General features: G+C 48.7%; 1 protein-coding gene across 1 annotated transcript in view; it reads right to left on the reverse strand.

Annotated features, from left to right (window-relative positions):
* The window catches only part of drosha (drosha ribonuclease III), a 135308-nt gene that overhangs the window by 88292 nt on the left and 20802 nt on the right, over positions 1–26214 (reverse strand). The window contains exons 14-19 of the mRNA XM_056299242.1: positions 26024–26148; positions 22764–22863; positions 10469–10576; positions 4786–4893; positions 3109–3222; positions 105–165 (exon numbers count right to left, since the gene is read on the reverse strand). Of these exons, the coding sequence (XP_056155217.1) occupies positions 105–165; positions 3109–3222; positions 4786–4893; positions 10469–10576; positions 22764–22863; positions 26024–26148 (616 nt within the window). The remainder of the gene's footprint in view (positions 1–104; positions 166–3108; positions 3223–4785; positions 4894–10468; positions 10577–22763; positions 22864–26023; positions 26149–26214) is intronic.

Below are 26214 nucleotides of genomic sequence, written 5' to 3' on the forward strand. Positions count from 1 at the left end.
AAGAGATTGTCAGACTTGCAGATGTGGAGGGGGGGGGGGGGGGTCGGGAGGGAGACATTCTTTCTCCATCTGTAGCAAACAAAACCGATGGGCAAACTGCCCACTTGGCTGATAGGGCAGCCACACTCCATTGTAATTAGTGGTGTCATGGCAGTCTACTGCATCCTATAACGTGGTATACAGGCAATATGGGTTGAAATACAAACACACCCTACCAACACGGGGATCGCCGGTTCGAATCCCCCAGTGTGCCTCCAGCTTGGTCAGACGTCCCTACAGACACAATTGGCCGTGTCCGGCGGGTGGGAAGCCAGACGTGGGTATGTGTCCTGGTCGCTGCACTAGCGCCTCCTCTGGTCAGTCGGGGCGCCTGTTTGGAGGGGAGGGGGAACTGGGGGGAATAGCGTGATCCTTCCACGTGCTACGTCCCCCCGGGTGAAACTCCTCACTGTCAGGTGAAAAGAAGCGGCTGGTGACTCCACATGTATCAGAGGAGGCATGTGGTAGTCTGCAGCCCTCCCCGGATCAGCAGAGGGGGTGGAGCAGAGACCGGGAACGGCTCGCAAGAGTGGGGTAATTGGCCAGGTGCAATTGGGGGGGGGGGGGGTTACACACACACATACATATATGCGCACAAGCAAACACACACCACACACACACGCACAGAAACAAACCAAAGTATAGAAAGAGCTATATAGACATGCAAAAAAATAAACATCACTATTTGGGGAAAAAATTTGGATGTCTTCATCTGGCTAAGTGGGTGCCACCAAGAGCAACAAACAAACATAAAAAAGAACAAAAACAAACCAACGAACCCCCCCCCCCAAAAAAAGCAAATAAAATCTAAAAATCATATGGCCTTGCACTCTGTACACTGAGTCACAGGCAGACAAATTTGCGGAGGCGTACCAACACAAAGGCATGCGAGATGAGAGTGCCGGCTGAGGGCTTGTACAGTTAAATTATTAAGGTCCTCTGTGAAGCCTCTCCTTCTGTCAGTGTGGGTCAAAAGTGAAGCAACTTTGGTCGTTGGGAGGGAGGGGGGGGGTTCATCCTCACTGGGTGGAAGCATGTCTCTCCGACCCCTCCCCTGCTTTTACATCTTTAACAGTCCTGCTTTAGGAGGAGGGGGAGGCTTCAGAGAGTGGCAGCTCTGTGGGAGGCGGGGAGGGGGAGGAGGTACAGAACCTCCATGTCTTGGGGGTTTTCTGGTTTTCTGTCAGTCTATGTGAATTTATGCCTCATGCCACAAATTGTGTACACGGGTAAAAACGTGAACCCCATCGGTCTCTAACATAATGAGGTAAACCACATTGTATCTGATGATCCGTTTTACTATAACTACGGTACATTAACCACAGCTTTTTATTGCACCATTATTATCATTATTGTTATTACTTATTTATCGTTGGGATGGGGTTAAGTGTGTTCTGCTTTCTTTAGCCAAGGCAGAGGGTTTCAAGAAGGTACAGCATGTGCCACAGGTCACAGGGCTGGCTTTAAACCCAGGATGTCCCTGTTAGCTCTAAGACCACACGCTGTCGTTCAAAATGTGAGAAAACAAAAAAACTAATAAATGAATAAATCTCATCTCATTTTCAGCCACTTCTCCGGGGTCGGGTCACGGTCGCAGCAAACTAAGTAGGGCACTCCAGACGTCCCTCTCCCCAGCAACACGCTCCAGCTCCTCCTGGAGGATCCCAAAGTGTTCCCAGGCCAGATGGGACATGTAGTCCCTCCAGCGTGTTCTGGGTCTACCCTGGGGTCTCCTCCCAGTTGGATGTGCCTGGAAAACCTCCAAAGGAAGGCACCCAGGACGTGTCCTAATCAGACGCCACAACCACCTCAACTGGCTCCTTTCAATGTGAAGGAGTAGCAGCTCTAGTCCGAGTTCCCTCCGGATGTCCGAGCTCCTCACCCTATCTCTAAGGCTGAGCCCAGACACCCTACGGAGGAAACTCATTTCAGCCGCTTGTATCCGCGATCTCACCCTTTCAGTCACTACCCAAAAGCTCATGACCATAGGTGAGGGTTGGAACGAAGATTGACTGGTAAATTGAGAGCTTTGCCTTCCGGCTCAGCTCCCTCTTCACCACAACGGTCCGGTACAACATCCACATTACTGCTGATGCTGCACCAATCCGCCTGTCAATCTCCCGCTCCATCCTACCCTCTCTTGTGAGCAAGACCCCGAGATACTTGAACTCCTTCACTTGAGGCAACAACTCAGCCCCAACCTGGAGGGAGCAATCCACCATTTTCCAGTAGAGAACCATGGCCTCAGAATTGGAGGTGCTGACTCTCATCCCGGCCATTTCCCACTCAGCTGCAAATCACCCCAGTGCGCGCCGGAGGTCACGTTCTGATGAAGCCAACAAAACCACAATCAAGAGCAGAGATGCAATTCTGAGGTTCCCAAAACGGACACACTCCTCACCTTGGCTGCACCTTGAGATCCTGTCCATGAATATCACAAACAGAATCGGAGAACAAGGGACAACCTTAGCAGTGTCCGACACCCACCGAACACATGTTTGACTTTGTGCCGAGAATGCAGACGCAGCTTTCACTTTTGTTATACAAGGACCGGATGGCTTACAGCAACTGCCCTGGTACCCCCCACGGAGTCCCCCGGGGTACACGGCCGTGAGCCTTCTCCAAGTCCACAAAACACATGTAGACTGGCTGGTCAAACGCTCATGCCTCGCCCTCAGCACTTCCGTAAGGGTAAAGAGTTGGTCCGTTGTTCCACGGCCAGGATGGAATCCGCATTGTTCCTCCTAGATCTGAGGCTCGACAACTGGTCAGAGCCTCCTTTCCCAGCACCCTAGAGTAGGCTTTCCCAGGGAGGCTGGGCAATGTGGTGCCCCGATAATTGGAGCACACCCTTCGGTCCCCGTTTTTAAATATGGGAACCACAACCCCAGTCTGCCACGCCATATAAATAAATAAATAAACTCATTAATTAACTGATGAATAAAACAATCTATACACCGGTTGAAACAACAGTGAGCTTAGCCAAGCTCACATAAAAGGGTAGTCGAACTGAATAAATCCGGCACAAGTGACGAGTCAGCATCAAATGCGAAAGAAAAAAAAAAAGACCTCCTTCTCGAGAAGCAGAGTCATGTGGTAAGAGTGGCGGAGCAAGTCCAGAGTGGGTGAGGCCTCTTTGGAGTGGCGTGGCTGAAAAAGCTGAACAGCAGAGCGCTGAGAGCTCTGAAATCAGTTGTGAGAGTTGGTTAAACACAGACCACTGCCCCTTCCTCTGCAGATCTGTCCAAACCGATCCCAGCAGGAGGTGCATGCAGTGGGCTCCCCAGCCTGAGATGCCTGTGTGTGTGTGTATTAGAAGAAGTGCAGGTAGTATTGCTGGTAGTAGATGGTGGTGGTGCCGGAGGTAGTGTAAGACTGTCTATGACAGGTCCCCATTTGGGTCAATTCGGTCCCTGTAGCAGTGAACCGCTGTCAGCTCTGCTTTGTCCACAAAAGCACAGAACCGCTGACAAAGACGAGAAGAAGGTGTTGACACCTCAGGGGCTGATATCACAAACGACGCAAACCGACCTGCAAACGCTGCGGCAGTCGGCATCTGCTGTCTGTCAAGCCTTGTGATCAAACTGATTGTCTTTTTTTTTTTCATGTTGTTTGGGTTGTTTTCTTTTTTTGGTGTGTTTTTTTTTGTTGTTGTTGAAAGGATGAAGTGATGGATGAAGGTAAGGAAAGAGAAAGAGAGTAAAGAATAGCTTGTGATCCCTGGAGATGAATGTGTGAGGCTGAAAGGAAGATACGGCCTGAAGGAAGGGGCTGTCTCTCATCAACGGACGCCCCGCCTCGTGTCGGGTCAAAGGCAGCTTCTTCGACTTCTGACGATGACAGAGCGCGCACGAGTGATGAAAGGGCCAATCGCTGATCGATGTGTGCAGACATACAACCAAAGGCGCACACACACATCGCAAGGAAGAAAAAAAATATCTCTCCACACGTAGCCTTCAGCAGGTCATACTGCATCCTTCCCCTTATATAACTACGCACGGGTTAGAGGTTTGATTTCTAATGTATCAGGTTATGACAGCTCTACCTTGGCTGGAGACAACCATACGGGTTGACTCAGGGAGACAAAGCCCCGTGCAGACCTGACAGAGGAAGCAGCGAGCAAGAGAGAGACAGAGAGAGAGAGAGAGAGAGAGAGAGAGAGAGACAGAGAGAGAGAGAGGAGAGAGAGAGAGAGAGAGAGACAGAGAGGAGAGAGAGAGAGAGAGAGAGAGAGAGAGAGAGAGGAGAGAGAGAGAGAGAGAGAGAGAGAGAGAGAGAAGGCACCGTCTCGCAGAGGATGCTGCTGTTGTCCTGATGACTGTCATAGTAACTCAAAGCAGTCCCAGGCTGGCTGGCCCAGAGACTCGGGCCGGTGTGTTTGGGATTGCGTTAGGTGAGTCCTGGACCCCTCCCCATTTCCACCCGACCTGTCCTTTCTCCAAGGCAGCGTAGATAAAATAATGAGCCAGCCCGCCCTCACATGCCCACCTCCAGACCTCCACAGCACAAAATGTTCACTTTTTATTTCTCATCTGTCTGTCGGACAGGTTCTGCTCCGTGTCCTGCCTCTGTTCCTTACCACCCCCTCCCTACCACAGTTATACACTGTGCCAGCCTTTAAATAATGCAACCTGGGTTGGGGCCTTGACACGCAGGCGCACACAGACACACAGACACAGACACACACACACACACACACGTACACACAATCAGCTTTGGTGAGTAACTGTCATTCCTGTGCCTTACCTGCAGGAGGCAGCGCTCTTTGAAGACGTATCCGATGAGCTTGTCCAAGTGCATCAGGCACTTGTGGTAGCGGATGTGGTGGGTGAGGACAGGCAGCATCATGGCATGCTAGAAGGGGTGGAGAGAGGCAGAGAAAAAGAGGAGAGAGAACGAGAGAGAGAATAAGGAGGAAATGAAATATGCGAGGGGCAGAGCAAAAAAAGTGACAGGGTAGAGAAAGAAAGGACCATAGAGAGAGAGAGAGCAAGCAAAAGAGATGGATAGGCAGACAGCAGCCATCCAGAGAGAGAGAACGTGAAAAGGTATGGAGAAAGAGTGAGATATAGAAAACCAGACAGAGAAACAGACAGAGCGGGGGGGGGGGTGCGTTGTGAGGGAGACAGAGCGATGAAGGGATTTAGAAAGAGAAGAAGAGAAGGTTTGGGAGAGAGTAAAATCAATCAGTCAGTCATTATTTATTAAGTGATGCTCTGCAACAGAGAAATTAAATAATCAAAAACTCAATCGCTGTGCTGCGAGGGAATGGCTGAGAGGAGGGAGATTCACATTTGGACATGGACAGTCGAATCGAAGCCCATCTCGACATGTTGACACAAACACACGCACACGCACACACTTGAAATAACAGTGACAACCTCCAATGTACAAGACAATTGTGTCTTCCAAACAGTTTGTTCAGCAATAAATAAAAGAGTTGAGAAGGATGCCGGTAAGACAGGCAGACAAGGGAAATGAGAAAGAATGATGGTGAAGGTATATGAGTGAGGAAAAGGCAAAGCGGGAGAAAATGAGGGGGCTTAGGGTCCGCTACGAAAGTTAACAGTTAGTATGTGTGTCTAAATAACAAGTAGAGTGAGGGAGAGAGACAACGGGTGAGAAAACTGGCAGTGATCTTGGTCTGCTGCATCCTGTGGGCCCAGGGACCACGGCCCTGACCGGAGCTGTGCCCGAAGAGGAGACACCAAGGGCGGTCTGACAGGACATGGAAGCGGGGCAGGCTAAGCTAACTGCTAGCCCATGCAGACCGGCAGTTCCGATAACCCCGAGGGCGGTCTGGCGGCAGCCTCACCTAGCCTTGACTGTGTTTTAGTGTCGTCGTGTGGAGGTGTGTTCAAGGTGTCTGGCTGGCAGAGCTGGTGTTGGATCGACTAAGGGAGCTTGGTCTGCTGCGTCCAGTGGGCCCAGGGACCACAGCCCTGCCGGAGCTGTGCCCGAAGAGGGAACACTGACGGTGGACTGACAGGACGCGGAAGCAGGGCAGGCTAAGCTAACTGCTAGCCCATGCAGACCGGCAGTACTGACAGTCCTCCTGGCTGGCGTTCGTTCTATGGACAGTGGAATTTTTGGACTGTGTTGCACTGAGTGGACTGTGTTGTTAAAAGTGTTTATTTTTTCCCCCTACTTTGTTCAAAAACACACATTTGGGATGTGTGTTTTTGTCTTTTGGGTGGCACTGCTGGGGGCTGGGGGAAACGGAATTTCGTCTGGCGTACCCAAGTACATGAAAGAAATGACAATAAGTTGTCCCTGATTCCTGTTCCTGGTTCCTGATATATGAGTTTGACAATCTAACGGCCTAGAGACGAGGAACCAATCTACACAATCATTAGCGATGCCTTATCTATTCAGACAGCCGCGGAGTGGTGGGGAACTGTCGCGGGGCAGGCAGAGAACAAACATTAACCCTGTGCCTCCATGCCAGAGACGGGAGGAGAGCCGGGCATGTTTTAATTAGTGCTACTGGTGGGGCGGGTCGGGTGGGGTGGAGGGAGCTGTGCCGAACGCCCGGCAGCAATAAGCGGCGCTGCCATGTAGCCCTGCAGCCATCACAGGGGCCACGGTGACACACTCCTCAGACCTTGTTGAGTAGTCAATTACCACAGGTCCGGACCCGGCTCTGGTGTGAGCGAGTGAATGAGTGTGTATGTGTGTGAGTGAGAGTGTGAGTAAGTGAGAGAGCGAGAGACTAAGAGAGAGAGAGACTGGCTTGTTAGGGTGATATTCCAATGATTAAAAGGGGGGAACTTTTCCAATTTAGAGATGAGAGATGAAGCTCGGGGATTCTGGACACCATCCAACCAGATGAGGGAGCCTCTTTCTTCTTCTTCTTCTTTTTAAATCATGGTTTAAAAATGTTTTTCATACAATATATGAAGCAATACGATGGCCAATCTGCTTTGTTCTCAAGATAATACATCTCAAGATATAGATCCTTCTCTTGGCTACCTTAGCCTTCTGTTACTTAGTGGACGGTGATTAGCGAGAAAGAAATGCAGTGCAGCATGTTCGTCAATAGAGTTTCGTCCAATACCCCCGTGACACCCCTTTTGTTTTCTTTTCTCAAATAAAAGGTGGAGAGTTTGGAAAACAGAAGCTTCGGCTTCACTTGAACCGATTGGTCTTCACAGGGATGCGATCATGCCGCAACAATAAAATAATGGGGTGTCTGGGTAGCGTAGCGGTCCATTCCGTTGCCTACCAACACGGGGATCGCCAGTTCGAATCCCCGTGTTACCTCCGCCTTGGTCAGGCGTCCCTACAGACACAATTGGCCGTGTCTGCGAGTGGGAAGCCGGATGTGGGTATGTGTCCTGGTCGCTGCACTAGCTTCTCCTGTGGTCGGTCAGGGCACCTGTTCGGGGTGGAGGGGGAACTGGGGGAATAGCGTGATCCTCGCCACACGCTACATCCCCCTGGTGAAACTCCTCACTGTCAGGTGAAAAGAAGTGGCTGGTGACACCACATGTATCGGAAGAGACGTGGTAGTCTGCAGCCCTCCCTGGATCAGCCGGGGGGTGGAGCAGCGACCGAGACGGCTTGGAAGAGTGGGAGAATTGGCCGGGTACAGTTGGGGAGAAAAAGGGGGGAAATCCAATAAATAAATAAATTGATTAATTAAAATAAAAATGAGTGAGACAAAGCAAAAAAAATAAAATAATCCAGTATAGCTACATCAGTCTACAAATATAATATGTATTGATATCTATATCGACCAACCTATCTACCAACCCACCCATCCATCCACACACACACACACGATATCTATATATCCATCCATTTACCTATTGCCTTCATGGAATATAGCTTATTTGGACTCTTTGAAGCAAGACTATCTTGGAAAGCACCCTTGGCGTAGCTGGCAAGTGCCACTAATGAGGAGGTTGATTTGGGTTGTGACTGGTAAGGGTGCAGTTGCCCAACCAAGCGACTGGGTGTCAGTTTTGGTCACTATCCCCGTGTGCCCGGTTCCGCGCCAAGCAGACACGCACACTGAAATTACCCGCAAACCAATTAGTCGTATCACTCCGAGTCGAGGCAGCTATAATTGGCTGGCAATTATGGATCATATCCCGCACTCCTAGACCTTGCTGTGAGAGAGGTCTGGCTCACTGGGCTAGCCCCTTTCTGCCACGCATCTCCAAAATGTGAGTGCTGCACTGCAGGCTCTCCTCACCGCAAGGAGGGGGAAAAAAAATCAGAAAAGAGCAGGGCAGAAGATGTGAGCGTGTGGGAGGAGTGACACATTGGTACCAATTATTTTCTGAATAATAGAGGGATAACTTTTTTCAGGTAGACAAGGTACATGCCAGAACACATGTACTCACTTTTAATGTGATAATCTGGGAGACGTTGTGGTTTTGAATGGAGCGCAAGGTGGCATATTGGCGCTGACGACAAGAAGGTTAGACGCTTCGTTCCCACAAGGGACGCCCAAGTTTAAGTGTTTGCGTATATATCTCCTTAACAGACCAGTTTTCTACAGCATATAGTATTATATTAAGTGGACTACATGTTCGATCTGGCCTGGGAACGCCTTGGGATCCCCCAAGGGGAGCTGGAGGACGTTGTTGGGGAGAGGGAATGCCCAACTTAGTTTGCCGCCACTGCGACCTGACCCCGGAGAAGCAGCTGATGATGAATGAATGAATAGATCAAACTGTTGTAATGACCTTCTTTACATCTGGCATTAACATACACTCGTACTAAATGCCGCTGACATGACACGCACTCTGGGCTGTAAACAGATCACCACGTAGCGCTCTGTGACGCCTGCTGGTGACACACAAACGGATCTGCTAATTGCTCACACTCTTGTAGGTCGCTTTGGGTGAAAGCATCTGTTAAACGAGACCATGTAAAATATAATGCAACAAGCATCCTGGCTGACTGGATTGTAACTGGATAGCACAAAGCCAAATAAAATGTAGGTATAAACACACCCCACTAACTGCGGAGCCCATCGCCCCAAGAACCTTCCGGGATTGTCAGAGACACTACTGGCTACAATAATCACTTATATCATCAATACATCCACGATACTTTTTTTTGGGGGGGCCCCCCCCCTTTTTTCCCCCAGTTGTACTTGGCCAATTACCCCACTCTTCCCGAGCCGTCCCGGTCGCTGCTCCACCCCCTCTGCCGATCCGGGGAGGGCTGCGGACTACCACATGCCTCCTCCGATATATGTGGAGTCGCCAGCCGCTTCTTTTCACCTGACAGTGAGGAGTTTCGCTAGGGGGATGTAGGCATGGGAGGATCATGCTATTCCCCCTCCGCCCCCCCCCCCAACAGGCACCCCAGACTGACCAGAAGAGGCGCTAGTGCGAGCAGGACACATACCCACATCCAGCTTCCCACCCGAAGGCACGGCCGATTGTGTCTGTAAGGACGCCCGACCAACTCGGAGGTAACACGGCGATCCCCGTGTTGGCAGATGACGGAGCAGACCGCTGTGACACCCGGACGCCCTGTGATTTGGGATTTTTTTTTTTTTGCAAGTAGGCATACAGTATCCGTGAGCAGCGCGTTCGTTAGCTTGCAAACCGCTGCCCAGATTTGCGGCAAATTTTTATCGGTGACATCATCGGTCGCCACTCGCTGGAACCATCGTTGGTCCCCTGATAGGGATAGTCACATTTGTAGGGCTGGCCCCGCTGGCCGATCCAGCCAACAACAAAAAAAACAACCTCCAGCCCGCCTACGTGATTGCACCATGTCCGTGCCTGGTACATTTCGGGTGGTAACGCGTAGCTTGACAGAGTAACTGTAATACTATTACCCAAACCCTATTAGAAACGCGTTATATTACTTAGTTACTGCCAAAAGTAATGCATTACTGTCATCGCAGGGCTTGGTGGCTACAGGCCTCTGAACGAGACTGTCAGTTAAATGACTTGTATTGCACAGACTTAAAAAGCGTGTAACGGCAAGTGAATTTGTTATGCAGTGCGGCGCTGAAGTTGTATGTAAGTAATGTGGCAGGTCGTGACACTTAATAAGGACTATGGCTGCTCACGCTCTGCAGGGGATCATTTCCACAACTTGTGTCAGATTTTGAAGCTTCTGCACGGAAAAGTGATGCAACGCAGGGAAAGATGAAAAGATGCGCTTTCGACTGAGGCTGTGCCATGGGTGGTGAGCAGTGTGCGTTTGTGCATGTGTGTGTGAATTTCTTTGAACATGTGTGGTTTTTTTTTTGTGGAACTGTGCATGTCCCTCTTAGTGTGTGCAAATCTCTGCCATCTATGCCAGAGCGGAGCCACATCAGTGTGTGGGAGCAAGGTGAGTGAGTTGCTCTGATCACACCGCGGCGTGCTTGCATGTCGGGGAGAGAGGGATGCATGTGTAGGCCTCGTCTTTAAGCCTGTTGTGTTCTTGTGCGTGCGTGCACATATCTAGTTACCTGACAGACGTCCGAGCGGATGCCGGTCTTCCAGAAGCCCTGGCTGCTGAGTTCCACGGTGACCTCGCGGCGCATGGTGTTCTTCTGACGAATCTTCTGAAGGGCTTCCTGCCAAAACACAAGCAGCCGCTCAATTATTGATCTGCTGGAGCCACAGCCTGCGGGGACAGCTGCCATCATCCCCAACACCACCCTGGCCCCCAAGCTCCCCATCTCCCTCTGTTCCTTCCTCCCTTCAATAAGTCCTTCCTTCCTTCCTCCCTGCGACCCTTCTACCCTCTTATCCCTTCCTTCTTTCCTTCCTTCTGTCCCTCGTGAATCCACTTTTCTCCATCTCTGCCTCCCTCCAGGTAAGCTAGCACACGCAACAAACCGAAAGCTCCCGTCGTGTGACAGGTAGAATAACAAAAGCAACAGTGCTACACCGCAGAAGAGAAGTGACAGGTCTGCTGGTCTCGGCTAATTGAGGCAGAGCTGTGACTCAGCTTGGCTGTGGGCAGCCGTGGTGGGGGGAGGTGTGTGTGTGTGTGGGTGTGTGTGGGGGGGTCCGTTACATAGGCTTCAACCCTATTCACCGTGTGCCCAGGCAACATCCTGTCCATTAAGATCGCCATGCAAGAGCCTGGAGGTACCTCCAGAGGTAGCAGCAACAATCATTACAGACCTTAGTTTGGTGTGTGCGTGTGTGCACACACACACACGGACACACACACACGTCAGCCCCACAGCAAATAACTGGCATTCCAGCACTGGGGAGGTGGGGGCAGTGATAAGAGTGTTCTACAAATAACCAAGATGGACCATTAGTTTTATATATATATATATATATATATATATATGGAGAGAGAGAGAGAGAGAGAGAGAGAGAGAGAGAGAGAGAGAGAGAGAGAGAGAGAGAGAGAGCATTTTTTTTCCGAAACTGTCAATGGTGTTGTTGTAAGTGCTCAACTAATGAGGAGCGGAATATCAATACAGATACAGGAAACAAAGTTTTAATACACTGCAGTCTTCTTTTATTAATCTTGTGTCTTTACGGAGTTTCTTCTGGAAAGCTTTGTTTGGCCGTTTAAATTTGATATTCTGGATGATTCTGAGCATACCCTCCTCAAAGGGTTTCAGTTCCGGGATGGTCGGCGGTGATTTAGACGACTTGAATACGTACGTTAGCTTTTTTTTCAGGTGAGTTAGCCGGATTAAGAAAGAAGAAAGCTCTCCATCTTACCGATCTTATGAATTTTTCTGTCTTTGCAATGAGGCATTTCGGGAAGTCTTTCTGTGTGGGCGCTGGTATGTTCTTTGTTGACTATCCAAAATTCACTGGGTCCATGGTGGCCTCATAAGTGCTCAACAGGGCAAGGAGCAGAGATAGCATTTTTTTCCCCTGAAACTGCACTGTATCAAAACTTTTTTCCCTGTATCTGTATTTATTTATATATATATCCATTATCCAAGCCACTTATCCTAATTAGGGTCACAGGACGCTGGAGCCTATCCCAGCAGTCATTGGGCAGCAGGCAGGGTGACTATATATATATATATATATATATATATATATATATATATAAAAATCCAGTTAGTCAAGTAAATTCTCTATGAGACAGTGCAAGCCTGTTGTACTGTCTTGTTCCTCATTTGTTGAGCACTATCCCAACCGCTGAGTGTTTCTTTTAACAAAGTTTTATATATATATATATACATACATATACACACACACATAGATGTGTATGTATATATATATATATATATATATACACATATATACATATACACACACACACACACACACATATCCACACATATTAGCACAAAAAGTAAGGAAGTGTGTGTTTGGTAGATGATTTCTTTGTTGTAACAATTCTTCTTGGCAATACATCTTATACCGTTGGAAAGCCTGTTTATTTCCCTTTTAAATGGGGCCACATTTGTAAGGAACATGCATTTGTGGGATGAGCAGCAGAGCAGAGTATGTGGGTTGCGCCCATGAAAAAATTGCCAAATCTTCTCTGCCAGTGCCAAACAGCTTCTTTTGCTGCTGCTATTGACTCTTGTTTTGAGCTTCTGCTACCCCAGGTGCTGACAATCAGCTGCCTGATACAGGATTTATTGCCAAGAAGCATTGGTACAACAAAGAAATAATCTACCAAACACACTTTTTGTGCCAAGTATATATATATAGTGATATAGTGTGTGTGTGTGTGTGTGTGTGTGTGTGTGTGTGTGTGTGTGTGTGTGTGTGTGTGTGTGTGATATTCTATTGACTGTGTCTGAGTTAGCCGTGATCTGCCTAAAATGGAACGACAGGAATTGTTGACTTGCAGAGGAAATAAAGAATAAAGAATAGAGGCATGAATAAATAACGTCAGCCATCTTTGAACTGTGCATCAAAGTGAACACACACACACACACACACACACACACACACACACACACACACAGCAACAAAACCGCTTTTCATGGACCCTCAGTCAGTGTGTATGTAGAGCAGCAATAAAACAGCAGTGTAAATAACACATTCAACACGGACGGAGCAGCCGACACTGCAGAGAGGGGGCTGCTCAGCAGTGTGGAGGATGGAGGACGGAGGATGGAGGACAGAGGATGGAGGACGGAGGATGGAGCATGAGCACGGACGCCTGATTGTGTGCCTGATAAACAATCCATTTCATTTATGGAAACTGTGTCAACAAAGAAGGTGTCCCGGTTCCTTATTTCGATGACGGAGATGAGCCGATGGCTGCATAAGACTTCAGCTTCGAGTCCGGCAGCTCAGGCAGACGTGGTGCAGCTTGTTTTTAATCCAGGCTGCAAACCGGCGCGTTCGTTACTTCCACGAAATTATACTACAAAGATGGAGGGATGAAAATAAGATGATAATTTCAGCTCTGCAAACACGAACCATGAGGAAACATGCACGGTATCAAACGTGACTTTCGTTTTAGTTACTTATGAAAGGCAGCGGAGGCAAATTTTTTCGCTTTATTTTTCGTCAACGAAATTAAATACCGCTGACGAAGCTGCTCGGCATGAGGGAGAGAGAAAAAAATAACAGTACTCTTCCCTGTTTGGATGTGCGTATTAGCTGCAGAGTCCTGTGATGATATAATTATGAAGCTGCAAGTAAGAGCAGCTGAACACCAAATCTGATCCATAAAATCCTAAATACTGTGGGGTTTTTACGAGATGGGGAAGTTAATGAGTTGATACAGAGGTGCAGTAAACGGTGACGGAGTCCACATTTCTGAGTCCATGACGGTTTAGAGGATGAAGTCAAATGCCGTTGCAGTACGCCCCGCTGTATTACTTAGTCTTCGTTTTTTTGGGTAGCGTGGAACGTGACCATGTGCGACTGACAGGAAGCGAAGACGGTAACTTCCTCAGCGGCAAACACATCTTGACCATGGTCGGCCCTGTTCTGGTGCAACCTGCACGCAGGCGTGCCGCTGCGTAACAGAAACCCCGCTGATAGAAACACACGCCGACTTGCAACCCCTTCTGTAAAATATCTGCAGATTCACGTTTAGCTTTGCTTCAAATGCATCCGTTATTTGGGCGGCCGGGTGGCGTAGCGGTCCCTGTGTTACCTCCGGCTCGGTTGGGCGTCCCTACAGAAATAATTGGCCGTGTCTGCGGGTGGGGAGCCTTATGTGGGTGTGTGTCATGGTCGTCGGGGCACCTGTTTGGGGGGGGGGGGGGAATAGCATGATCATCCCACGCGCTACATCCCCCTGGTGAAACTCCTCACTGTCAGGTGAAAAGAAGCGGCTGGTGACTCCGCATGTATTGGAGGAGGCAGCAGAGGGGTTGGAGCAGCGACCGGGATGGCAAGGAAGAGTGGGGTTATTGGCCAGGTACAATTGGGGAGAAAAGGGGGAGGGGGAGGGGAACCACCCCCCCCAACAAAAAAGCATGCATTATTTTTGGATGGAATAGACAGAGAAAACAGACAAGAGACAGAAAAAGAGACACACACATACACACACACACACACACACACACACAGTCCGATAGAGAGCAAGGAGGAGAGATAAGCTGGAAACATCTGGCCTGGCTGTCATTTCAGCCGTGTGATTGAAGCCAATCATCAGAGGAGGAAAAGGACAAACTTAACACCCCGGCTAAGCCAAAGGAGCAACAAACTCACCTGCGCCGAAAAGGAGGAGGTAAAATGACGAGTTCAAGGGCACTCGTTTTGCTAGGGGGTCTACAACCTTACAAATCAAACATGCCATGGCGCAGCAAAATTAAATCATAAAAACGATAATTGTGGTCTCTAAACCCTGGGAGCCTTTTAAAACGGGTAAAAAGGGTGGTTCGGGTAGGATTTTGTTGTTGTTGTTGTTTGTTTGTTTTCTGGGAGGCTACATGCTAGCTACCGCAGCGCCGATTCCAAGGAGGAAATGAACGGGGGTTTTGTTAAACCCCGAAATGAGACCTGTGGTTGAGACAAGCATGAGAAAATTAACAAAAAAAAGGCTTTTTCTCTCTAACTGTACCCGGCCAATTACCCCACTCTTCCAAGCCGTCCCCCCCTCTGCTGCCCCGGGGAGGGCTGCAGACTACCACATGCCTCCTCCGATACATGTGCAGTCACCAGCCACTCCTTCTCATCTGACAGTGAGGAGTTTCGCCAGGGGGGACGTAGCGCATGGGAGGATCAAGCTATTCCCCCCAGCCCCCCCCCAAACAGGCGCCCCGCCCAACCAGAGGAGGCGCTAGTGCAGCAACCAGGACACAACATACCCACATCCGGCTTCCCACCCGCAAACACAGCCAATTGTGTCTGTTGGGACGCCCGACCAAGTCGGAGGTAACGCGGGGAATCGAACCAACAATCCCCGTGTTGGTAGGCAACGGAATAGACCACTACACTACCCGGACGCCCCGATGTTTGCAAGTTTTGAAGCATAAATAATGTTTATAGGAGGAAAAAGGATAACGTCACGCTAAACCATGAATGGTGTACGTATATGTGACAGCAATTTGTTAGCAACTTTGGTTTTTAATTTGACGTTATGTACAAAATTCACAACACAAAGCTTTACTTGACAACTACATTTCGCAGAACAAAATGTACAAATCTCTTAAGTTTGTGCTGACCTCGAATAAGGGTTACGGTCAAACCCAAGGTTAGCATCCAGCCCCTCCTTGACTACACTGAATGACACTTTGCAGAACCTCTGGCCAACAAATCAAGTGGCGTACTAGACCGCAAGCGGGGTTGTCACAGCGTCCCCGGTCCCCCGTACCCTCCCAGGACTCACCCTCTTCGTCCCGGTCTCCCTTATCTTGACCCACTCCCCCTGCCCTAGTTTCTCTCTCCTGTATGTGTGCTTCAGGATTGGAGGCAGGTGTGCGGCATGCAGAGCAGAGGTCTACCACATGCATCTCATCTACTGCAGTCAACCCTACTCCTTCATATACCCGGCCTCGCCACATCCACCTGGCCACATCCGCCTCACCACATCCAGATTGTAGTGCCTGCTCAGTTCAGTCCTACGCTCCCAGCCTTTATGTTGAGACCCTGTTACCTCGTCCAAACCTGGCTCTCCGTGTTTCCCACATTCCCGCCTGCTCTGCCCACCCCCTGCCTCCAGTCATTGGTCTGCCTCCATGGAACCCCGCTTGTCTTCCTGCTTCCCGGGTTGTTCGGGGTCCCCCTCCCCTGTGCGCCCTTGCCATGAACCCAGTGTTCCCCGTCTGCTCCTCGCTCTACCGGCTCCTCGTCTTGTCTGGCATTAAAGACTTGTTTTACTGAAGCCCTGCCTTGAGTGTGTCTGTGTCGGCACATTAGCTTCAGCCTTGTAGCCCCGGTTAACAGAGCTGATGTGATGAGAAGAGAGACCGCCCTTTGACCCGGTTTGAAAATCCACGTCGCTGTGCGTCTCTTGCTGACGTGTCCCCAGCCGAGACCAGGAGGCACCATTCTGTAAGCTGACCCTGTGTACAGGGGTATTTCCATTCGTCGTTTATCTTTTTGTTTGGATTGTTTCCCCCTTTTTCTCCCCAATTGTATCCGGCCAATTACCCCACTTTTCCGAGCCGTCCCGGTCTCTGCTCCACCCTCTCTGCCGATCCGGGGAGGGCTGCAGACTACCACGTGCCTCCTCCGACACATGTGGAGTCGCCAGCCGCTTCTTTTCACCTGACAGTGAGGAGTTTGGCCACGGGCACGTAGCACGTGGGAGGATCACGTTATGCACCCCGACCGACCGGAGGAGGTGCTAATGCCGTGACCAGGACACATACCCCCATCCAGCTTCCCACCCGCAGACACAGCCAATTGTGTCTGTAGGGATGCCCGACCAAGCTGGAGGTAACACGGGGATTTGAACCGGGATCCCCATGTTGGTAGGCAACGAAATAGACCACTACGCTACCTGGACGTCCCCCGCCGTCGGAAAGCTTTTGCAAGTATCAAACCTAATTTCCCTCACAAGCTATATTGACTCAGGTGCTTTGAAAACAAAATGATGTAGTAAGTGCTATATGCACACGTATTCTGAACGTTTAGCAACTATCAACTCAAGATAAATTGTGTTTTCTGCAGCCCTCACGAGTAACCGTATACTTATACCCCACTGCGTGTGTTAGGAGGCCGGCAGTCTGTGGTTCCCTCCAAATCACCTCATGCTGCCATTTTACCCACACACACACCTCCGCTCCCAGCCAGAGGTCACGAAAAGGTGACCGATCTGACTCCACCACCAGGGCGTTCAGCTCTGGGCTACGCAGGCCAACCTCACGAGTATCGAGAGCCAGGTAAAGAGCCCAACCATCAACACCTCTAATAAGGCGCTTACCGGTAGAAACACCTCACCCATCACAGGGAAAATGTTTTCACTCAAGAACTTGGACCATTTACACTAGAAAGCCCAAACACACAGCGCAACTCCTTTGGGCACTGAATAACAAGTCCAACACTTCACTTACTGTGCAGACACATCAGAGTGGCTTGTGCTCATGGTTGTGTAGGATGGTCCTCGGGTGTGTGTGTGTGTGTGCTCCCTAATTGCTCCAGTGCAGGTTGACAGCAGGAATGTCAGGGCCTGTTAGTCAGAGAGCCTCCACCATCTTACCTGGGTAACAAGCTAATTGAGCTCCAAGTTCTCACGCATTAGTGGTTTGTGAGAGAACCGAAAGAGCCAGAAATAGTGGATTATATCACAGGGACGGCCTTCCTCTCAAAGGTAGATATCACAGAATATTTCCAGAGACTCTACAACTACATGGCTTGTTATAGGAGCTGGTTAGCCGACATACAACAGCGCCACGCTCTGATTTCATCGATATTCATGAAGACCGCAGCATGCTGTTTCAAAGCAGAAGATGACTTGAATTTTCATGATGAATTGTGTAATTACTTAAGATACGGCGGCGCAGACGTGCTGCAGCTGCTGCTGGCCACTTAGGTTTGCCATTCAGTGAGCCAGTGTATGCCTCCACCCAGGGGGGAGGCTGTCCCCCCCCCCAGTTCTCCGGTGGTGGGATGACCTTTGTGCTCCAATCAGGACATCAAGGTCACTCTCAATCTGTCGTGGTTAAAGGCCCTATGAAACGGCACTTAGAGCACCGCACATCTCCATGATTTCCGATATCCGAATGACACAAAAGTTGAGACGGATTTTGTGAGTCGTAAACGCACCTAAATAAAATAACCTAAATAAAAACCATGAGTTTTTTTTTCTCAGGGAGTTGTTCCTTATCCGATGCGACGGTCTACGAACAGGATGTTGTGTTGCTGTAAAGCCCCCTGAGGCAAATTTGTGATATTGGGCTATACAAATAAAATGGACTTAAATGCAGTTTATCCACTTTTTAATTTGCAGACCACGGTTTACCCGCCTTTTTAAGGCTGACATAAATCTTCATCACAAATTCATAGCATACACCAAAGTAGATAACATCAAATTGATTTACATTGTAGAGAATGTGTGTTTCAATGGGAAAATATTGCCCATATTGGTCATTGGTTGTCTATTGATGATTGACGACTGAAGATAATAGTTAACCCACATTTTTACTTACCACTACATTACTGTTTGTGAGGAGAGGTAAACCGATTTCACTGACAGCCAATCACGGCTGGGAATTAATAGAAGAACGGGGACATCGATATGCTATTGGCTAATTTCAATTTGGTGGTATAGAAGATCAATCATCTTCAGTTAATCTCAAACCCAATTCATCCATCCATCCATCCATCCATCCATCCATTATCCGAACTGCTTATCCTGCTCTCTGGGTCGCGGGGATGCTGGAGTCTATCCCAGCAGGCATTGGGCGGCAGGCAGGGAGACACCCTGGACAGGCTGCCAGGCCATCACAGGGCCGACACACACCCAGCCATACCTAGGGACAATTTAGTACGGCTGATTCACCTGACTTATGTCTTTGGACTGTGGGAGGAAATCGGAGCCCCCAGAGGAAACCCACCATGGGGAGAACATGCAAACTCCACACAGAGGACGACCTGGGATGATCCACCAAGGTTGGACTACCCCAGGGCTCGAACCCAGGACCTTCTTGCTGTGAGACGACCGCGCTAACCACTGCTCCACCGTGCAGTCCACAGCCAATTCATTCATTGGGAAATTTTTGATAGTGTTATGCCCGAAAAAGCAGGATAGCATAATGAAAAAATTGTATTTTCAAGAGGAAAAGCATCATTCTTATAGACGCAAAAATAACTTTTTCTAGAACCTAATGTTGAACAGATTCAAATTAAGTGCAGATAAAAGAGGAAACAAAAATGAAAACACATTTTTTAATTTCATGGGGAACTTTAAGGTTAATTATAGTTCTCTCTGCAAACTACTCCTCCACATCATCTGTATCTCCCCTCCGCCTTCCTCCAATATTGTCCTTCTCTGAAGAAAATATTGGAAAACAAAGCAGCCTTTGTACCGCTCTTATTAGCTTTGGTTTTCCAATGTTTATGTCTGAAATTATCTTTTCTCGAACAAACAAACAAACAACAAATTAAAGGACTGGATGGAGACAGACTAAATTTTGGGCTAAATGCTCTCCAGAAGCACAAGAGATGCCAGAACAGAGAATCTCAGTACTGATCCGCTGATCTGTTTCTACACATTAAAAAAAAAAAAAAAACATTTTTTTGGTATATATATATACACACACACACACACACACACACACACACACACACACACACACACACACATGCCTGTGACTGGCTAACACAGGGCAGAACAATAGTGATCTTCTCTTTATGCATGCTCAATAATTCAGATAAGAAAATCATGAAGTTGAATCGGTTCATCTGGACGTTTATTGAGAGAAGAGGTCACTTAGATAAGTGATGAAACGTTTCTTTCAATAAATGTTGTGTCCAAATGAACTGACTCAACTTTCTGTGATGATAATGATCATGAAGGATCCCCACAAGGGTACAACACCTTCAAACTACCAGCTGATAACCCGTCAGGTATCACAGCAGCTAAGCTGAATGGGCAGACGAGTCATTACAAGAGCAAAACTCATAAAGGAATTGGGAATAACACCAGAGGGTCAAAGCATCAGCTACTGGTTGATAGAACAGTCACCCAAGACTGTAAGACCAGACAAACCAACTTGAGCTCAGCCTGGATTGCCAACAAGAAAGCCTACGATTTAATGTCCCACACATGGTTACTGGAGTGCTTGGCACTATACAAAGCCAACAGGACACTGATAGCCTTCATTAAGAACTCAGTGAGGCAGTGGAAAACAACACCAGAGGCCAATTCAAAAACAATCACACAGGTAACCATCAAATGTGGCATATACCAAGGTGATGCACTGTCCCCACTGCTGTTCTGCATAGGCCTGAACCCCCTCAGTCAGATCGTCACAAAGAGTGGATATGGATACAGGTTCAGAAGTGGAGTTACCATCATCTTCCTCCTACACATGGATGACATCAAGCTGTATGCCAGCAATGAGCGAGACATTGACTTGCTGATCCACCTCACCAGGATCTACAGCAACAACATTGGGATGTCATTTGGACTTGACAAGTGCAGTTGAATGGTGGCAAAAAAGGAAAGGTAGCGAGGACTGAAGGGGTTGAATTACCAGATGGCCGGATAACAGACATACAGGACAGTTACAAGTACCCAGCTATCCCACAGGCAAATGGAAATCACGAGGAGGCAGCAAGGAGGTCAGTTACAGCCAAATATCTCCAGAGAGTGAGGCAGGATCTGAGGAGCCAGCTCGATGGGAAGTATAAGATCCAAGCCATCAACACATATGCCCTACCAGTCATCAGATACCCAGCTGGAATAATAAGCTGGCCAAAGGAGAAGATAAGGGCCACAGATATCCGCACTCGAAAACTCCTCACATGCACGGAGGGTTCGACCCGAACTCCAGCAACCTGAGACTGTACGATAAGTGAAAAGATGGAGGCCGAGGGCTAGTGAGTGGCAAAGCCACTATCCAGGATGAAACAAGGAACATCCAAGAATATATCAGAAAGAGGGCCCCCCAGGAAGAACTGCTGAGTGAGTACCTCAGGCAGACGAGGACAGGGGAGGAGGAAGAGGAGGTATCATGGAAGACTCAGCCCCTCCATGACATGTAACATCAACAGACAGAAGACGTGGCTGATAGAAAAGACTTACCAGTGGCTAGAAAAGGCTGGAATGAAGGAAAGCACAGAGGCTGTGATCACGGCAGCACAAGAACAGGCACTCAGCACCAGATTGGTTGAGGCAGGGGTCTACCACACCAGACAAGACCTAAGGTAAAGGCTGTGCAAAGATGCCCCTGACACTATCCAGCACTTAGTAGCAGGGTGTAAAATGCTAGCTGGGAAAGTGTACACTGAAAGCCATAACCAAGTGTCTAGGATAGTGTGCAGGAACATCTGTACTAAATAAAGACTGGAAGTCCCCAAGTCCAAATGGGAGACACTGCCAAAGGTGGTTGAGAATGGCAGAGCTAAGATGCTGTGGGACTTCAAGTTCCAGACTGACAAGCAGGTGCTGGCTAACCAACCAGACATTGTAGTGGTCAACAAGGAACTGACGACAGCAGTAGTGATCGATGTAGCAATCCTGAGCGACAGCAACGTCAGAAGAGATCATGAGAAGCTAGAGAAATACCAAGGGATGAAGGGAGAACTAGATCGGCTGTGGAAGGTGAAATCCACAGTAGTTCCAGTGGTAATAGAAGCACTAGGGGCTGTGACCCCCCCAAACTGGGAGAGTGGACCCAGCAGATTTCAGGAACAACATCTGAGAGGTCTCTGTCCAGATGAGTGTGGTCCTAGGAACAGCTAAGATACTGCACAGAACCCTCAAACTCCCTGGCCTCTGGTAGAGAACCCGAGCTTGAGGAAGACACCCCCCACCCCCGAAAAAGGGTGAGAGGGAGATTTTATGTCACATCACTTTACACCTGGAGATCATTCTATGTCCATCCATCCATCCATCCATTATCCAAACCACTTATCCTGCTCTCAGGGTCACGGGGGATGCTGGAGCCTATCCCAGCAGTCAGGCCATCACAGGGCTGACTGACACACACACACACACACACACACACACACACACACACACACACACACACACACACACACACACACACACACACACCTAGGAACAATTTAGTATGGCCGATTCACCTGACCTGTCTTTGGACTGTATGTGACAATACTTAAAAAACATTTTGTGAAATGACAGCAGGTGGACACATGATTACAATTTCTAATATATTGAGGACAATGCAAAAATCTTTTTTTTCCTGATACAAATTCTATAATTCTTTAGTAACTGCATACTTCTGCACAGACTTTCGAGTTATCCTCAGCAACTTTGAAACTGCAGGAGCGGTCAGTCCCCAAGTGGGCGTCGGTGAAATCAGAATATAGATCTGAGCTTATTATTTTTTGGCTGTGTCATTTGTTTTGTGAAATAGCTTATTACTACAAAGCAATAACATCAACAACCGGCACCGAGTTTAAAGGTAAGTAGAACTTGAATGGACGTGTTCATTAGGAAAACAGTTTGAATTTTGTGTTGGAATGAAGAGCCGTGAACATCCCGGTTCAACTGTGTTGGAAACTTTTCGGACTTCGGCACAACCTATCACGTCGGTGCGGAGTGACCTTTTTAAAAATTTCACGCCGAAGAACACCTCTTGCCACGTCACGCTGATGATTCTGAGCAAAGTGAATTGGCCAGCAGAGAGCATTAAAAGAAAGCACTGTTTTAGGAAGTGAGCCAAAAGAAAGAATGTAAAGCAAGAGGGAAAAAAAGGAACTCTGATTTTTTTGTTTTGTTTAACTTACCTCTCTCTGGGTCAACTTCTGCTTGTCTAGCTGCTTAACCTTTGGACTGTTGGCCAGTAGGTGGCGTAGTTTTACATAACTCTTCCACAGCTTCTGGTACCTGCACAAGATTAAATAAGGAGGCATCAGGCTGATGAATCGCTTGTCTGTGTGTGTGTTTCTCTGTGTCTCTATTGCGCTCTCCCTCTCTCTCTCTCTCTCTCTCTCTCTCTCTGTGCAACAACACATCAATATTTAATCTGCGGCTCGCTCGTTATTAAACAACATCATTTAACAGCGGCCTGTGGCCATTATTCCATTAGCTGCCTCTATGTGAGGGCAGCAGGGAGAGAAGATTCCCCCGCCATCACAGACGCTCACCGTTTGAACTGCGGGCGGGGCCGGGTGGGGGTCCTAGCACGCACATACTTACTAGCAAGAAGAGGTTATCGTACTCAAGCACTGACTCAGTCTCAGGTCCGGAGTCCTCACTTCACAGCACAATAACTTGGTCTCAGACAGCGCAGACTCATTATAATTTCTCGAGAGCTGTCAAGTACAAGACTTTAATTCTGTTTTTCTTTCTTTCGTTTTTGAAATCAATATCAAACTTCCCCCGAGGAGATCAATAAAGTGCAATCCAATCTTATTTGCATCTTTTTTATTATTGTTCATTTATGTCTATGAAACGACGGGGGAAAAATTGGAATCTGAAACATTCCTTCACTGGAGGCGAGCGAAAACACCTAAACCAATGTGACAGTGTGGTGAAACTTAAGCGATCATGGTAAACTATAACAGCTGCATTTGAGTTTAATTAAACTTATACTGGTCTGGTGTCAAAAGTTTTGGCCCTACTGGGACGCATACTCTTCCCCATAAAGACCTGGTCTTGATTGGGTCTTGACTTAAAAATCCTGCTGGAGTCATGTACATATGCGTGTCCTTAATACACCAAGGCGTAAGAACCACCTCCCAACACGTGCCCCACCGCTGCCCCTCACTTGAGTTACAAGAGAAATAATAAAAAAGCATTGTCTTTGATCTCGTTTGCATTTGAAAAGAGACGAGGGAGTTATCGGCAAGGTGACATGTAACCGCTGCTCAAAACCCTGCTCTTTCTTCTCCCCTCCCTCCCTCCCCCCCCTTTTCAATCAGCCCCCCTGATTGATGGAGTGAGGGCCGAGTGTGACCGTGCTGCTCCCATTCAGGAGACTTTCTCCTCATTTACCGCGACTTATTGAATTATGATTGGTGGCAGGAAAGCGGTAGGGGCAGGGTGGGGGGGGTGGGGGGGTTGGACAGATAGGCTGGGGCATGGAAAGAGAGAGAGAGAGACAGACAGACAGAGAGAGAGAGAGAGAGAGAGAGAGAGAGCAAGACAGAGAAAGAGAGAGGAGACGTGAAGGGGGAGGGGGGATGTGTGGTGTGCAGCAGAATTATACAGCTTTAGTAGAGGGGACTTCATTAGACACTGAGATGAGGGAATGAGGCAGCTTTACCGCCCCGATTATCGGCTCACCACCAGTGCCGTAGCACAGATGAGCGAGAGCGAGAGAGAGACTGTATATCCAGTGTGGGAGGCCCTCGAGTCCCCAGTCCGCTCCATTGACCTTTCCACAGATCCGCTCTGTGCTCTCTCAGGGCAGCACCGCCTAGACTACCACCACTCCCCTGCACATGCTTTCATTACCATATGCTGCCTCTCTCTCCCTTTTTCTTTCTCTTTCTTTCTCCCTCTCTTTCGGCCACTCCCATCTCTCTAACCTTCTCCCTCTCTATCTTCTCTCTCTCACTACTTCTCTCTTACCATCTCGCTCTCTCGCATGCCTTTTCCGCCATCAGTCTATCCACCTTACTCTCCACCATCTCTAAAAAGATTTTTTTTACGTTTCCTTCCTGCATGCCAGACTGCTCCCGAATCCCCCATCTAACCTCTCCATCCCCCCCATAACTCTCTCCCCCCTTCTGCCTGTATCTTGCGTTCCCTTTCCTTAGACCTTCTCAACCCATTCGTCCAACTCTCTTTTCCCTGATGTATCACTCATCCCAGTTCCTGCCTTGCTGGTCCTAATGGAGTCTGAGAGGCTGGAGTGTTGGACACAAACACCGAGGTATCTGGTGGTTTGCCTGAGGCGAGGGGAAAACAGGCGCCGTGCACTCCAGTTTTTTTCTGGTCCCTAATATATGCGGCCGCCTGCGCCCATGGCTGCCTCTCCCTGCCGTCGGCCACCAGGATCCATGCCTGAAACCTGCCCCCTCACTACACTCGCATCATTAGCAGTGGTAGGAAGTAGTTTCGTGCACTTTTGTGCTTGCTGCGTGCACGTCAGCCCTAATGACGTCCCCGTCCGCCCATAAATTTGTCGTCGTGCCGCTCAGAGAGGTCGGACACGACGACGGGGGCTTAGAAGGAGAGCCAAGCTGTAGCAACCAGAACGGGGTGGGCTCATTAAGATGCCAGCAGAACCAGCACTGCCCAACTGGATCTCACGATGATCACACTCTTTTCTTGCCTCACCATCCAACACCCATTCCTTCCTGCAAATCATCACCGGTCATCCCACATTAGGACTATCCCCCCCACACACACACACACACCCAAACCAACCCACAAGTTTAAAACTTCCATTGAGAGAGAGGAAGAATTCTGAAATTCTGACTTTTGATTGGCGGTTGGTATGGTGGTGGCTATGCTGTTGTTGTTTTTGTTGTTGGAATCTCCGAGCTCCTCAGAGACCGCCGCTGAGATAATCTAATAGACTGCTTTTGTTAATTATGCATCGGCACAGTACAGTTTTCCCTACTGCGGCCCTGTGGTGTGTGCGGGGCATTACTATTCACCAGACACAAAACTGGAGATCGAGCAGCAGAGCTTTGGGACCTGTGACGACGCATGTGAAACTGTCATGACACCCCCACCGAACCCCAACTACGTGTGCGTTTCTGCATAACTGCGTACGCAACCTCCACATTGTGTGTGTGTGTGTGTGTGTGTGTGTGTTTGTAATGTCTATGTGTTTGTCTTTGCATGTGAGCATGCGAGTAATCTCTGTGTATGTCTGTGTGTACGTGATTATGTGTGTGGAATCTCCGCGTGCATGTCTATGTACGACTGTGTGTATCTGAATATCCTCATCTGTAATCTCTTGCGTGTTTGTGCATCTGCATGTGTGTGTGTTTGTGCACCTGCATATGTGTGTGTGTGTGTGTGTTCATGCATCTGCATGTGTGTGTGTGTGTTTGTGCATCTGCACATGTATGTGTGCATGTGATCTCACTGGGGGTCCCCAGCATAGCTGAGCTGGGCAGGCCGGATCCCAAAGTGGACAATGATGGGAAAGGTGATGACATTGGGGTTGAACTGCTCCCTGTCCAGCTGGTCAATGCGTACGGAGCTGGGCTTCTGGAAGACAAAAAAAAAAAAAAATCATTATAATAAAAACAGTCCCTCATCACACTCCGTTTCAAC

The sequence above is a fragment of the Lampris incognitus genome, chromosome 19 (genome assembly GCF_029633865.1).
Source record: "Lampris incognitus isolate fLamInc1 chromosome 19, fLamInc1.hap2, whole genome shotgun sequence".
In the NCBI taxonomy this organism is placed as follows: domain Eukaryota; kingdom Metazoa; phylum Chordata; class Actinopteri; order Lampriformes; family Lampridae; genus Lampris; species Lampris incognitus.